Source organism: Pipistrellus hanaki (genome assembly GCF_964339955.1).
Source record: "Pipistrellus hanaki genome assembly, chromosome: 3".
Classification (NCBI taxonomy): domain Eukaryota; kingdom Metazoa; phylum Chordata; class Mammalia; order Chiroptera; family Vespertilionidae; genus Pipistrellus; species Pipistrellus hanaki.
In genome coordinates this window covers 150510765-150528155 of record NC_140505.1, presented here as the reverse complement: position 1 = coordinate 150528155, position 17391 = coordinate 150510765, and the positions used below count along the sequence as shown (strand labels likewise).

Genomic DNA, 17391 nt, shown 5'->3' with positions numbered 1-17391 from the left:
ATTTTGTGCACCAGGCCTCTAATCTCTTTATAGACACTATCACAAATACAGTCACATCTGATTTACAGGGTTATATATACATTTGAGGGGGACACAGTTTAGCCCACAACAGAATCCTCAGTGCTTAGAGTGAGTATCAGACATATAGTAGGTCTCAGTAAACTATTTTTTTAAATGTTTGAGAGAATAAATAAAGATCCAGAGAGAAACTGATGTCAAAAGCTGTCTTGGATTGCATATAAAAGTAGTCTATGGCAGGAAATAAATGCTATTTTGTCAGTCAGTTCTGTAGCTCCCAAAGGTAAGAGAATGGAATGAACAAGAGAAAATGGAATAGACCAGACAAATCAGAAAAAAACTGGGGCACTGAGCTACAGAATGTGAAATATTCGGGAAAATGCTGTGTGTTGTATGCTGTTATATAAGCATTAATAAAATGAAGACCTTTCTATGGCCCACTCACTAACTTCATGGCTTTGCTCAGATAGTAGGTCCTTGGTGTGCACTTGTCTGACCACCTCTTAATTGCATCCCTGTCTCCCCCTTACCTACTGTGTCTCCCCAGAGCACAGCACTTTCTATAAAAATAGAAAAGCAACCATGCCCTCAAGGAATTTTTATCTAAAAGGGAGTACACAAAAAATAAGTAGCTAAGTGCTACATAATGTACTTAGCTACTTATTTTTTGTGTACTCCCTTTTAGATAAAAATTCCTTGAGGGCATGGTTGCTTTTCTATTTTTATTTTTATCTTGTTTGTTTTTGCTTCTTTGTTTGTTTGGTTTTTTGCCTTTGCTAAGAACTCCATAAAGTGGAATGGGACTGATACCTAGTAACTGTTCAATACATTTTGTTGAAGTAACAATGAATTAGGGGGCACATGGCTTCGTTAGATTCTACAAAGGACCCAGGACCTTAAAATAAAGGTAAAGAAATTCTGGTTAACCTGTTAACTCATAAAGTAAAGCATAAAACCTCCTGATATTAGATATTGCTTCAATGTATAAAATGGTATAGATCATAAAAATTTTGTCTGTGGCTTAATATTGGCCATGAGATTTCAGTTTGCAACCTATAGCTTAAGATATTACTCTTGCTAGTCACATTAGCATTTTAATAATGTTGAGGTTGAAAAAATTTTTAAGATCCAAAGAAAATACCAAATCATTAGAAGCTGGATACCATAATATCATGCACTGCGACTGCAGGGAAAAGATCTTTGCCCTCCCTCACCCTTGTCCTCTCTCCCCCACTCCCTTGTGGTGAAATCATCTCCTGCCTTTCAGATCACACCATCTACTCTCTAAAGGCCTATCAATAGCATTCTTGTGGCAGTCAAACCAACCTTCTCTTGACCATTTTGTATTTGCTATTTTTGCTGTTTATACTCAAGTAGTTTGCAGGTATAATATATCCCAATCGCAGATGGGCTTATGCAACTTTTTCTTAACTAAATTTATCGGGGTGACATTGGTTAATAAAATGATGTCTATTTCAAGTGTAAAATTCTATGTCATATCATCTGTTTATTGCATTGGGTGATGTGCTTACCACCCAAAGTCAGATCTTCTTTTGTCACCTTATATTTAACTCCCTTTATCCTTTACTCTCCCCACCCACTTTCCCCTCTTGTAACCATTGTACTCTGTGTGTATGAGTTTTTGCTTGTTCTACTTGTTTGTTGATTTCAGTTTTATATCCCGCATATGAGCAAAATCATATGGTATTTTACTTTCCCTGTCTGACTTAATTTGCTTAGCATGTTACTCAAGAGCCATCCATGTTGTCCACATGGCAATAATGCATCTTAAGTAGATAACGTTTCTCTACCCAAATTTGTGGATTCAAAACCTATAGACAAGTCATACATTTAGAACAAGAGCTATTATTTATACTAATGTTATATTATTTCTCACATATGGTAAATAAAATATACAAAACAGGGATTTAAAGGATATTTATGAGAAATTTAGAGTATGAGAACTTTGTTCCATCAAATGGTGGGCAGATTTAGCTCAAGGTTTGCTCTGTTTATCTCAGGATCAAAGAGCTAGGACCCTGATTTTGAATAACCCCATTGGTTCTCCTTATCTTGTCTGGATCAATATGATATTTGTGAATGACCTATTCAGCAGCAAAGTAGGATATCACAATCATCAGGGTCTAGAGTATGAACATATACTGTAAATGAGATGTATGCAGTGTGCTGTTTAATGAACTATATCCTACTTATCTTCTATGCAAAATATGATAATGAGAAACAAAATTGTCAGGAGTAGAGATTGAAGGGAAAAGCAAAAACCACATCTTTAAACAAACAATAATTGTCTTAAACAAGCAAGCAGACAAAAATGTACACACACAAACACACACCAATACACAATACACATCCCACATATCACAAGGTTGATTCTGTGTATGATCATACACTATACATATAATATTTTTTTTGAGAATATATTTGTTAGTATTATTTAGGCGGCCAGTTAAACTATAGAAGAAAAGGTCTTTGGTACTATTCATGATATAAATACAATAATATAAGGAAAGACAGTCACTTATGTGGAACTAATGTGGAGCCAGAAAGACTGCATTCTGTATCCACTTATTACCAAAAGCTGTATCAACCCTCTTCAGCACTGCCAGAGCCCAGCGGAGATGTTTCCTAGTGTTTCTCCAATCAGATGAACAGTGGTGGCCATTCATCAGCACATCGCCATTTATGTCATCATAATTATCTTAAGTCACAGAAGGAAATTTTATTAGGGTGTCTTTAGGCTGAAGGTTAACTGTAATTAAGTTCTGGGGCATAAGTCAGACTTACTGACTGCAGATTAATTTTTGTACTATGCTGAGAATTTGTGAGTATTCAGGAAAGTTCACAACAGTGTGAGTGTTATATGAGTCGTCTGTTTAACTTGGATATAATAGATAAAAAAAAAAAAAAAAGAAAGAATGAATGAAAAGAAAACCTTCAAAAAGCCCCAAACAAAAACTTCTGTCTTGAATTATGAAAGGCCTTTTGCCAGAAAAAGAGAATGTGCAATGGGTTAGAGTGTTAATTGGGGTAAAAAAAAATTCCCAGGAGAGTTGTATTATCTTCCTAAATAAAAAGGCTTCCTTGTTCAGGATCTGTCATCTTCAAGGGGCTATAAGGCACTGATTTTTATGAATTAGACAACTGTAATGCCATTGACAAGTATAAGTTCAGGTTGAGCTTTCTTTGAGTACTTCAAGGTAATGATGTTACTTTACCTGTCACTGAACTGTTTCTGTGAAAATCAATATATAAAATGAGACACAGTGCTTTTCTTAATGTTTTTGTGATTGTATGTAGAGCAAATGAATTATTTTCGTGAAAATAATTTTATAAAGTTTAGAAATTAGACAGAAGGAACATTATGCTGCAGTATCAGCCTCGGAGGGATTTAACACTTGGTTCCTAAAGAATTATGAACAATTCAGTTTGACATTCTTCTTCTCACCAATAAAATACTCCCCCCACTGAAATGGAATTAAACCCATGACCTCAAGTTCTGCATCATGGAGTGTTTGATGATTCCCCTAACATTAAATCATCTGACGTTTATCCTGGCAAACTGAGTCAGGTATGTGGGTTATTATGTCTGTTTAACTCACTGAAGAATGGTGCAGCGTGTGAACCTGAAGATGATCACTATGGCAGGCACTTGGAAGTCGGTTCAATGGAAAAATGAAAAGTTCACTATGACAAATGAAACATGGAGCACCAAACCAGATTTGTCAAAGTGTCATTATCAGCAATGTCAGGTTCAAGATCAGAAGCTGAATTTCTGCTGCTTTACTATTTCTATCACTTCTGTTTTCTTATTTCAGAGGATAATTTTTTTGGACTTTAAAAAAATTATTTAAAATTTTTAATTATAGTTGACATAAAGTATTATATTAGTTTCAGCTATATGACAGTGATTAGACATTTATATAATTTACTACATGATAAACATAACAAATCTGATACCCATCTGAACCATTGAAAGATATTACAGTATTATCAACTATATCCCCTATATTGTATTTTACATGCCTGTGACTATTTTGTAACTTCCTATTTATACTTCTTCATCCCTTTACCTTTTCACAAAGCTCCTCCCCCCCAACTGAGATATATTTTTCAAGTGAGTGTGTGGAGCTTGTTAAACTTGTACACTAACTATGTTAATATTGGTAGAACTAGGCTCTAGTCTCTCCGAATTTGACCTTTCCCTTGTCCTTTTTTCCATTCCCTATATCAACAATTTTCAACTGGTGAGCTGCAAAAAATTTAAAAGATGCAATACCTGACTATGTAGTAAGGACACTGTCTTTTCCCTTACATTGTCCAATGAAAAATGACAACAGCCAACATAACAATCACCATCCAGAGTGAATAAATAAAAATTATACCTATTTTTTTTTACCAGCAAAAATTATAGTTTGGGGCATGCTGCAGAATTTTAGTAATTACTTTATATGGGCCATAAGATGTTAAAAAAAAAAAAAAGGTTAAAAATTGATGTTCTATATTAAAGTGTAGGAATAGATACATTTCTGTATCTTTTCATTTAAGTTCATATTATTCTTAAAAAACAAGGGTAGGGAACATCCAACCCCTGAGCCTTCTAAAACCCTTGAAATCATTTGGTCTGGCCCTGCCAAGGTATTAGGGGTGAAATCATATTCTGGCCCTGCCAGGGCATTAGAGATGAGTTAATTAAATGTTTGACCAAATATAACAGACTCATTTTTAAGTTAATAATTTTGTATGGCCCACGAATGATGTTATACATATCCAAATGGCCCTGGGCAGAAAAAAGGTTCACCACCCCTGCTTTATAAGAACCCCATGACCTCAAGCAACCATTGCTGTCATTGAATTTCCACGTGTAACCCTTCTCATGCTGGGCTCCAGGAGCCTTGAGAACACTGAGACTCTCCATTTTGTTAACAACCTCCCTTTTCCTCAGGGGCCTGGGAGAATTGCCTCTTTGCTTGGGCTGGAAGCCCAGGCATGGCCCAACTTGACATTTTTTTTTAAAGGTATAATAATTTTGGTTGTGCATAAGGATGGTGCTCCTAGTGATTTCCCCCAAGTTTCTACAAGTGGTTCTTAACAAAAGCAGTTTGCTTTCATTGCTGTGTTAGGGGTTCCCTAGAATTCAAGTGTAATTGATTTTCACAATCATCCCTGTCTCTCATGGAACCCAGAAATCACAGAACCGACAATGTTTCCAGCGGAGTAGACACTGCTGCTTGGGAGAGCACTGTGTTAGCACAGGGAGAACCATCTGCGTTAAGTTGGTCTGGTAACGTGCATATCCTAGTCCAGTTCTGGGTAGAGGAGAGTATGGCCCATGTATATAGTAGAGTGCTTTCTGTCTCTTGTATTATAGGACACATACATCTATGATTTCATCAATTGCAGAATTTTTACCCCCACCTTCCTTTTCAAATCCTCTCTCATTACTGGATTTAGTCCAGACAAAAGGACTTTATTGAACATTAATTAGTGTGAAGAAAGTATGAGTGGTCGTCTTCTAATAAAATAGAAAATTGAAATCATACAGTTTATTCCAAAAGAATTATTTTTGATTTCTGGGATACCAGTTTACTGGGTTATTTTTACTTCTGCTTCTCTCTGTTGGCATATAGCCAAAAAGATTTACTGTCTCCTTAATAACAAGTTATAAATGTAGGCTGTTATGAACAAGGATGACTTGTTATAATAATAGGGTGAAATAAATAATGTCCTATTTGGCAATCCTTGGGAATGTTTGATTCCAAGTAATGTGGACTTGGAAACTCATCTTTTTTTAAGTGATTGTTGTTGTTTTTTTAAATGGTGTTTTTATTTTAGACATTGTCTTTCATTTTTAACTCTTCTGCCGTTTTGTTTTTGTAATAGTCACATATATGATAGTTCTTTTAACACATAGCTATATTTTTTTTTACCCAGGAGACAGGAAAATCTGTATTTCAGCCACATTCAAAAGTTAGAATATACTCTGTTTTGTCTTTGAGTTGTCTAGTTCTCCCTAGGTAAGATTGATTTAGAGTAGTTTCTGTCACTTCCCTCTATGGTTTAATGGAATGTTTAGGTACGTGTGTGTGTGTGTATGTGTGTGTGTGTGTGTGTGTGTGTGTGTGTGTGTGTGTGTGTGTGTGTGTTTTCAAAAAGAAAATCAAAGAGATATGGAACAGGAGTCCATTCATGAACTCACATTGCTTCCATTAGTTGCACATTCATCTTAAAGGAGAAACACTGACTAGAGCTAAGAAGATTGGAGCTGATTTGTACTTGATAAGCCCTTGCTTGAGCAACCAGACTGCTGCTCTACTGTCATAAATGGGTTTTGAAAAAATTTCAATTGCTTTTTTCAGTGTTTTTATTAGGGAAATAATATGGATGTTGAAATTGCCTCTGTGTCATCAGCTTTCAAAACCCATTTGTTGGCATTTATATTATCTTATTTCCCAATGACGTTGATCATTGAAGAAAGGATTAGACTTGTTCTGTTATAATCTAAATAAAATAGCAAAAAAAAAAACCTGCACTATAAGATAACTAACTTGCTGATCTGTTTAATTTTACTCCCCTGATGATTGCACCCCTAGCTTTGCTATATGACTATGAGCAATTCTCACACTGTCTGAGCTGTGATTTCTATATTTGTTGGTTGTGGTTGCTGAATTATGACCAGTTCTAGTATCAAACATTTATGATTCCATAAAAGCAAATTGAAAAGTCTTAATACTGAAGTTATTCTGAAAAAGGCAGCATAATTGTATGGAAACATTTTCAAAATACTGCTGTATTGCTTAAAATTGAGTTAAAGAAGTTTATTAAATGTAAAAAAAATCATAAAATTATAATTGTTTTAGTGAATTATTTAAAGAAGTATTTATACTTTTTCTTTACTTCTTAACATAGAAACATTTGCCCTATTTCTAAAGGGCCATTTTAGAAAAAGCAGAGGTTATGGAATGCCATCTGCAGCCCAAAGCCACTCGGCTCACTAATCTGTTAGGGAACTGCACATTAAGAAACACGTACTCACTGAAATCGGTTTGGCTCAGTGGATAGAGCATTGGTCTGTGGACTGAAAGGTCCCGGGTTTGATTCCGGTCAAGGGCATGTACATTGGTTGCAGACACATCCCCTAAGAGGCAGCTGGTCGATGTTTCTAGCTCTCTATCCCTCTCCCTTCCTCTCTGTAAAAAATCAATAAAATATATTTTTTAATAAAGAAAGAAAAAAACACGTGCTCAAATTTGAATTTCTAGGTTTTGATGAAGTGCTATATTCATGTACTGTTGCTGAATATTCACTTTTATCATGAGGCAGATATGGATTGATGTCCAGGTAACCGCACATACCCTTCTGCATAGGGAGATAGAGAGAGTACATTGTCGTGCACTTCTTGACTCACTATGCCATGAATGTACAGGTGACAACACACATATACGGGTTTCCATAGGCTGGTACTGTATATGCAAGGGAATGTTTATCATCTGTGTTAACAAGACCTAGAATTTGACAACACATTGTACTGTTTACTTAGCTTCTGGATAAAGGTGCTCCTATCCTTACACGTATGGCATATGAGGAGATGAATAGCAAAGCAACATCTTTTCAGATCCAGCAGAGACCCCCCTCTCCAATTGGACTAAAATATAGAGCAATGTTGTCCCTACAAAGACTATTTATTTTAGTGAGTTTACTGATCCTTCATTAATGGAATTCCAAAAAAATTAAATAAAGTGTAGAATTTGCTTGGCAATATATCTTGACATTTTCCTTTTAAAATTCCAAAAGTATAGGGTTGTCTATAATTTTACCATATGATAAAACAAATATTTTGAAATAAAATGAAAATTTTGCTGAATTATATCAACATATGATGTAATATAAATATATTAATATGCTTTTATAATTCAGATTATTAATATTCTCACTCTATTTTACAAAATTATTTTGGCAAGCATTGAGACCTGTGATTTTTATTTACTTCCACAGGATGTATCATTTCTTTGCATGCATACAGATAGAATTCTCATGTAGATTATGAATATGAGCAGTCAGGATTAGGGCAGAAACTCCAAAACTTTGATCAGAAAAACCATCATAGAAAAATTCAGATATATTTTTCAGAGTTGCAAAACAGAAAATTCCAGGTCCTCGGGTTTGGGTGGATATCATTTATGAAGAGGGACATGTATCATTGCAGTGTGGATGATATTAAGAGGGGTCAGAGCCACACATGAGTAGCAGGAAGTCTCTGAGGTTCATCTTCCCGTGCTTTTGTGTCTTGTAGGAGATGGAATAATGGCATTCACAAAAACCCGAGTGGGACAGTATTTTCTAGGTTGCTCTTAGTTGTTATAGAAATGTGCTGTTTAAAAGTTGATTGGATCAGAGCTGTATTTTCTAGCTCACTGAATCTCCTGAAATTGGAGATGGTTATTTAGCCTTATGACAGATGGAGACAGCCTGTCTCAGCCTTCAAAAATGAAAAGTGAATGAGCACAAGAAAGTAAATGTGAGACTAATTGAGGTGGACTGCCCGAGAAACTGGGAAGGATGCATTCCTGGCACTCCCCAGACCCCAGCTTTGAAGCCAGCCACCAGTCTGTGTAAATGACCCTCCTCACCTCCACTGGAAGGGGTTAGAGGTTACTTAAACACACAGTCCTTTATAAATCTATTGGAAACACCTTTCAGGGCATTAGCATTCCTAAATGTGTCTGGTCTGCCTTATCAACTATAAAGTAAGGCTTAAGGAGGACTGGTTTTCAGATGACCACTATAACTTTACGTTGTCCAGATATGAACATTTAGTGTAGTAGAATCAAATATTAACTCTTTATGTGACAACAAAAGTGACACTTCAAACTCTGCCATCTTCTCACCTGACCGATTCATATGCCATTTTGTTCATTTTGCAATATAACATTCATCTTCTGAAAGAAATAAGGAAAAGGCCAAGCAATGACATGAAGTTGAACACAATGTGGCTTCAAAGTCCAGCTTTATGAATTATAGCATTTAATAAAAATGTTAAACCAAGGAAGAAGAAAAACAATTATGTTAACCAGGGCCACCGATTCCAAATGTATAGAAGGGCCGGGAAAATTCTATACCGGGAGTAAGTTCATTTGTATACAATGTGCATCTGAATGGTGAGGATTTTGGAAAATTAATCACACATGTTACTTTATAAGCATGTAGGCCCAGAAGTGCAGGATTTTTTTTTCAAGAATGGTAGAAATCTAAATCTGTATGTAAAATATATCAATGTTTAAGTGTTGGTTCAAAAATTAAAAAAAAAAAAATTTCTATGGGCCAAACCGCATACATGTGTGGTTTCAAGGGCCATTTGGCGCATGGGCCACCAGCTTGCAACCTCTGATGACATGTATTAATATGCCCCAAATTAAAGCTTTGTGTAGAATAGAAAGTGCAAATATAGTTTTTTTTTAATCAGGTAGAGAATGATGAGGTATCAGAATTACAGAATTTCACTTTCAAGTATAACATGTTTATTTACTCATTATTCAATTTCCAAATTAAACCTATGTTAAATGTATTCAATTATGTAAGTAACTTAGTCATTTCAGGAGTCAGTATTAATTCTTCAGAAATAAACAAACACACCTCTAAATTAATTTGAAATGTTTTTTCACAATCCCATTAACCCACATGTATTGAGTATTCAGATGAAACTGCATTGAAAAGATTACTGAAATACAGATCCTAACCAAAGTGGTTTGCAAGCCATGGGATGAGAAGAACTAGCTTTATATAGCACAGACCAAAGCAGATGTACAAATGTCATGAGAGAGAGAGAAAAAATGATCTCCTTTGTGCCTTCATAGTACAAAGGGAGAAAAGATTGATTCTTTGTAGAGATCAAAGATCTCAAGGAAAGCATCCTGAAGGAAGTGGCACTTCAAATGTGTCTGAGGGAGTGAGCCATTGCAGAATTCGGAGGAGGGAGGAGGGAGGAGGGAGGAGGGAGGAGGGAGGAGGGAGGAGGGAGGAGGGAGGAGGGAGGAGGGAGGAGGGAGGAGGGAGGAGGTTCCAAATTCTTAGCCTGAGTAATAGTTAATGGTCTGGTGTGGCTGGAGCACAGAGAGACCAGAGTGGAGGTGGGGTGGGGAGCTAACTTGAGTAGCATACTGGCATGTTTTGGGATTTTATTCTGCAGAAGTGATTGCTCTAGGGATTTTTTTAATAACCATGGTGTCTGTTTTAGAGGCTAATGCTGGTGCATTGTAAAACACGGACTTGATATAAAGGAAAAGAAACTTAAAACAGAAAGAACAGGTCGGAGATTATTTCAATAGTGCAGACTACAGATAATGAGGACTTGAGCTGGTGTGGGGGCAGTAGAATTTGAATGTCGTACTATATTACAGTCCAGGGAGTGTGAGTGAAATAGTTTGACCTAGATCTCAGCTTTTTTCCTTCTCCCACTTATCAGCTCACCATTCTCTTTGAATTTCAGCATAACCAAAAGAATGAAAAAGAAATGATAAGACAATGGGTATTTGGTATTTGGTACATAGTTAATGACAATTCCTATTTTTAGCTTCTGGGTGTGTTTTCTTTCATAAATGAAATTCATTGAGGGGGAAACAGAGAAGGTAGAAGATATTCTGTTCTGTTTTTACTTTATGCTCTGAAGGTGGAAGGCTGCTAACATTTCAAATGTGCACAGAAGTAACAGTTAAAATAAATGATATTAGAGATTACAACACAAAGGCAAGAAGGATTAGAATTCCCAAAACTAACGTGCAACATTGGAAAAATGAAAGGTGAAAATGAAAACACAGTCAGGCAATAGCATCTTCACATCATCACACCTTCTTGGTGATGGTGTCCCCCTTGTAGGAGCTTCTTAGAAAAGAAGGGAAATCAATACCTTTCAACTGAACAGAGTCTGCAGTAGCGAGACAAATGATGAAACGAGTCACTCATAATACTTCAAAAGAAACCTAGTCCCTGCTTTTTCTTTATTAAATGGAAGTATAAACATCTGGTGAAATCAAGATAATGGAATACATTTAGAGCAAATATTGTTTTAGGATCATATTTTCATTTGGCCACGTTAATTGCTATAGATGTTCAACTAAATTGTTCCATAATTGTATCACTGTTACTAGCATGTGTTGCTGTGCAAAGTAGAGTAAAATAATTTCATTTAATGATTCAGGGCATGAAACTATCACCTGTTCTGCTTCCCAATTTTAAAATAGTTAATGACATACATAGGGAAATGGGAACCTTTTCTCATCTGCTGTGTTCAACTCATTTACCAAGAAATTGACCTAGCACCTTCTAAGTAAAAGGTACCCCATGCTGCTGGGGTTATAAAGGTGACAGAAACACTGAATAAGCCATTTTCAAGATTATTTTCAAGCTTTGGAAACTCTTGTTAGCCTCACTTACAGCTTTCCTGCCAATTCACTGGGAAACAGGTATACTGGAGAACTTAGAAGAGTGAAAATAAAAAAGTTACCTAACTATTTTGAGGAACATTCAAGACATTTAAAAAAGACAAATCTTAAAAATAAGAACAAAAAACAACAACATACAGAGGAGTGAATTTAAAAGTTTCCAGAGGAAGAGATATCCAAATGATGTTTTAATCTCAATATATCCATTATAGGAATCATCTTTCCCTTTTAAAGAATTCTAATATGAATATTTGGGAAAAGACACATATTGCACACTTGGGGAAGATGGAAAAATCACTGAAGCAGGCAGCAGCTCATACTGCTGAAATGGTGGCCAATTGTATTACTCATTTCCTATTCTGCCCTTGCTAGTTGCTTTAAAAAGCTGTCATTGCATTATTATTATAGTTGAATTCAAATTAATTGTAAGCACCGGATACATTTCTAGCTGGTGGTTGCCAGAATTACTTCTGTGGGTGATCATTCATAAATATTTGTCTCTTGTTATCTCCATCAATTACATAATCCAGATGGGAGGCTCACATGTGCATCTAAAGGTCACACTAAAGGCCCTTTCTTAGAACATAAGGAGTATGATACCTGTACTTTTGTCAGCACCATACTAAAAGGTAAAAGCTAAAAGCTAAATTTTGGAAGTACATTAAATGGAAGTAGCTGAAGAGCCAACTAAATGCACATGTTGGTTGTAGCTGCCTTAGGCTGCCAGGCGGATGGATTTATTTGAAAACCAGTGGAAACATCAACAAATGGCTCAAACTGGCTGCCAAGTCAACTGTTTGCTGATCTGCTAATTCTGTATAGATTAGGCCAGTGGTCAGCAAACTCATTTGTCAGCAGAGCTAAATATCAACAGCACAATAATTGAAATTTCTTTCGAGAGCCAAATTTTTTAAACTTAAACTTCTTCTAATGCCACTTCTTCAAAATAGACTCATCCAGGCCATGATATTTTGTGGAAGAGCCACACTCAAGGGGCCAAAGAGCCGCATGTGGCTCGCTAGCCACAGTTTGCCGACCACGGAAATAGGCAATCCTAAAACAGACTAAATTTGGTATCTAGACACCCTACTCCCTCTTCATTGCTTTTAACTCTTTCCTTTATGTTACACAGAGAGATGCCAGCAGGGATAGTAACCTGGAGCTATCATCTGCTCTTCTGGGTTGTTCTGACCTGCTTTTATTCACAACGCTTCTGACACAGAATATATGGGTTTTCCCCTCCCATAACCAATTCTTTAACTCTCTGAGCATAAGCTGGGCATTGTCCCCAACCTGAAAAGTCATTGGTTCAATTCCTGGTCTGGGCACATACCTGGGTTGCAAGCTGCCTCCCCAGCAGCGATTGTGCAGGAGGCAGTCAATCAATGTTTCTCTCTCTTACCAATGTTTCTCTCCCTCTCCCTCTTTATATAAGTCATTAAGAAAAATATTTTAAAGACAACAACAGCCCTAACCGGTTTGGCTCAGTGGATAGAGCATTGGCCTGCAGATAGAAGGGTCCCAGGTTCAATTCCGGGCAAAGGCATGTACCTTGGTTGCGGACACATCCCCAGTAAGGAGTGTGCAAGAGGCAGCTGAATCGATGTTTCTCTCTCATCGATGTTTTTAACTCTCTATCCCCTTCCTTTTCTCTCTGTAAAAAATCAATAAAAATATATATTTAAAAATAAATAAAAATAAAAAATAGAAACAACAACTATGCTGCAATATTGTGAGGATTAAAATGATATAATAGTAAAGCACGAAGTGTAGTTCAAAACAGAAAAAGTTTTCTACTCTTGCCTTATAAGCCCTGGTATGACCTTATGCCTCTTAAGGCAAATGAAAATAGGATTTATTAACATTTACTCTTTTATTGCGGTTACTCTGAGCACTTCCTGGGACCATCCTGCATTGATGATATAGTCTCAGTCACTCTTCAAATTTTACAATACCACTGTTAAGCTCAATTAAACTGGAACTACATCTCTCCATGGGGGTCCAGGAATTCTTAAAAGTTATTATTATTTTAAAATTATTTGCTTCATCTCTAATATCTCTTATAGTTCTTTTTGTCTTGCTTCATGTAGAAAGTACATTAGATAAAACTCTGCAGGAAAGATCCTTGAGGGTGGAGAGCAGCTGTCACTTGCTCTCAGCCTCCAATGCTGTGGAGTAAATACACTTGGCAAGGCCCTCAGTGCCATGCTCATCACACTCAGTGTAGCCCTTGTCCGGAGTAAATGAGGTTGTCAGAGCTTCTGTTTCTTAATAGATTCCTGGCTCCTCATTTCCACCTAATTGCAGTGCTTGTTCTAAACGTGTTTTCCATATCTGATTCTAAATAAGAGTCTTTTCAGTATTTTACCTTGCTGCCTATTCTTCTGTTACATTACTTCTGCCCCAAATATATATTTGAGTCAAAAAATTTTAAATGTAGAATGAAGAAGAGTTTCCCCCTAAATACTTCCATCTCTTTACCTTACCTATAGAAAGTTCTTGCTGCCACCAGCAGATTATAATGGAGTAGAAAGCATAGTGAGATATAGAGACATAGTCAAAGTCAGATTTTTATAAGAAATATTTTTTTTATTTAACCATTTGAACAGATATTACTCCCTAGATTTGTTTTAATTGTTAACATCTGGCTCAGTTTGGTTTATGGTTTTGGTACTACAGTGAATAAGTACAAATGTAAAAGTTAATAAAGTGCAGTTTTTGGTAAAACAAGGAGAAATGTAGATCGTGAAATGTTCTAAATTTATAACCATGTCTCATGAGTTGAGACAATATAATGGCAAAGCTACTAGTTGAAAAAACAAACAAACAAAAAACATTATCTAGGTAAGTTATCTGATAGCATATGAGCAAATTAAAATTTTTAAATTTTGATTTATTGACATAATTACAGATGTTCCCATTTGACCCCATTTGTCTCTCTTCGTCCAAACACCCCCATCTAGCCTCCATCCAGTCTTCACCACATTGTTGTCTGTGTCCATGGGCTATGCACATGTGCATATATGTTTTTGACTAATCTCTTCCAGTCCCCTCACCCCCACCCTCTGAGATCTATCAGTCTATTCCATGTATCCATGCCTCTGGTCCTATTTTGTTCATCAGCTCATTTTGTCAATTAGATTACACATATGGTATTTGTCTTTCTCTGACTGGCTTATTTCGCTTGGCATGATAATCTTTAGGTCCTTCCATGCTGTCAAAAGGACTATAATTTATTTTTTTACTACTGCATACTATTCCATTGTGTAAATGTACAGCTGTTTTATCCAGTCATCAACTGGTGGAAATTTAGGCTGTTTCCAGATCTTGGCTATCTTATATAATAAGAGGCTATAATGCAAATTGCCCTCTCTCCTAGATGTTCAACCAAGGGACTGGACCAGCCAAAAGGCCCACAGCCCCTCCCCCCAGCCTACCCCGCCCCTGATCATCCTCCACCCCAATTGGGGGCGGGGCCAGCCTGTCAACCAAGTGTGACTCCTCCATCCTTCCCTCTGCTGCCTGACCCCACTTGTGTACGAACGGGGTCTCTAGTTGTAAATAAACTGATGTGGGTATAGTAGTGCATATAATCTTTTGGGATTCTTAGGCTATAATCCCAGAAGTGGGATCACTGGGTCAAAAGGCAGTCAGTCCCACTTTTAATTTTTTGAGGAAACTCCACTGTTTTCTACTGCACTGTAGAGTCTGAACAGCAGTGCAAAATTTTTGACTGAATTCACATTTAAAGCTTGAATAGATTTATTGAAGTAATTTTATATTTATAACTCTGATAAAGTAAAATTATTTTTCAGATTTTAATTTTGGGGGATGCTTTTTTTTTACTATCTATAGCAGATTTAGTACTTTTTAATTTCTATATAGGATAGTGTTGCCTCGTGTTCAATTAACAGCAATAGAATATATTCCTATTTACAATACATGAGATATAGGATTTCACATGTAGAGAAAATATCTCTACAACTAACAGAATATGTATCTAATGTTCCTATCTTGTAACCTTAGCTAAAATATTCACTCACACAGCACCATTATCTTCTCTTATTCCCTACCTCACCTCTTTTATATTATCTATCTAATGTGAGATGATCTAAGCCAAACCCAAGGCTGAACAGCCTTAATGGCTCCTAACATGTTATATGTATTCTGACCTCCAACCTAAACTCCATCAGCTTTCCCAGCATTTCCAATGGGACATCTCATAGGCATCACATTTTTCATGTCCCAAAACAAACCTTTGATTTCTAACTCCCGGCCTCCCAGCCAAGTCACTGAATGGAATTCTGTCCTTCTGGTTGCTGAGGTCAAATCCTAGAGTCAGCCATGTCACCCTTTCTCCTACATGGCCTTCTCTCTCCCCATCTGCACTAACCCACTGTCTCTCCTGTCCAGAGTACTGCAGCAGTCTTCCAACTGGTGTCCTTCCTCTGCTGCCCCTCTACAGTGCATTGCCCATGCTGTAGTCAGAGAGTGTCTTGATGTCAGAGGGTCATGATATTCCTCTGCTCCAAAGTAAATTGTATCTCATTTAGGAAAATCTGGGGTCCTTCCCATGGCCTTAGCTCTGCATGATTCCCCCTTTCTGACCTCATCTGCTTCACCTCTCCCCGTTGCTCACTCTGCCCTTACCAAACCAGCACCCTTCCTGTTTCTTGAGCAGGTCCAATTGACTCTCATCTCAAAGCTGTGTGGGTCCCTCCCAGGAAGTCCTTTTCCTCGATGTACTCTTTTTTTTTTTTTAATCCTTACCTGAGGATATATTTTTTAAAATATATTTTATTGATTTTACACAGAGGGGAATTGATAGGGACAGAGAGTTAGAAATGTTGATGAGAGAGAAACATCGACCAGCTGCCTCTTGCACACCCCCCACAGGGGATGTGCCAGCAACCAAGGTACATGCCCTTGACCAGAATCAAACCCGGGACCTTTCAGTCCGCAGGCCAACACTCTATCCACTGAGCCAAACCGGTCCCGGCCTGAGGATATTTTTTTAATTGATTTTTAGAGAGAGTGGAAGAGAGAGAGAAAGACAGAGAGAAACGCATTGATTGGTTGCCTTCCACATGGGCTCCTTGGCTGGAATCAAACCCAGGACCCTTCAGTTTACAGATTGGTGCTCTATCCACTGAGCCTAACCAGCCAAGGCTTCCTAGATGAACTCTTGACTTGATCCTCACTTCACACTGGTCAATCAAATGTCTCCTTATCAGAGAAGTGTTTCTGGGTCATCCCATCCAAAACCGCATCCCCACTTCACACCTCAGGTACTTTCTAGCCTTGTCTTAGACGTTATTATATTTCAAAGTATCCTCACCACCTTCCTTGTTGTATATTGATCAATTTATTATTTCCCCACATTAGAAGAGAAGGTTCTGAGCTCAGGAACTTTGCCTGTGTTGTTTCTGACTATTCCCAGGACCCAGAACAGTGCTGCCTCCTATTAGGTGTTTAATAAATATATGTGGAATGAATGAACAAATGTGTTGCCAACAAACACATTTTGACTATATATCTCTGACATTATTTCAATTGTCGGGAACTCAAATAGGAATAAAACATGAATTTTGCCTTCAAGTGGAAGAAAAAGACATGCAAAAAGTTAACATAATGTGTTGTGACTACTGATAGAGTGAAGCATTATAAGAAGTTCCATGCACACTGCAATATTTATGCTTGACATGATATGATATCTAGGATTAATTTCAAAATGGTATGGATGGGAGCATGTGATTTATGCAGGATGTCTCAAAAGTGTATACACACTTTGGATAGTTATAAAGGCAGTGTTTATTAAAATACATTTCACATTTTCAAAATGTAACAGCTATCAGCTGTTAAAGTGTGTATACATTTTGGGGGGACACCCCGTATATGAAGAATGTGTTAAAGCTGG

At 37.0% G+C, this 17391-nt stretch overlaps 1 protein-coding gene across 1 annotated transcript in view; it reads left to right on the top strand.

Annotated features, from left to right (window-relative positions):
• The window catches only part of PDZRN4 (PDZ domain containing ring finger 4), a gene marked incomplete at its 5' end in the record, with an annotated part of 339478 nt that overhangs the window by 35857 nt on the left and 286230 nt on the right, over window positions 1–17391 (top strand). Inside the window, 1 exon segment of the mRNA XM_084876634.1 lies at window positions 5971–6006. Within this exon segment, the coding sequence (XP_084732760.1) occupies window positions 5971–6006 (36 nt within the window).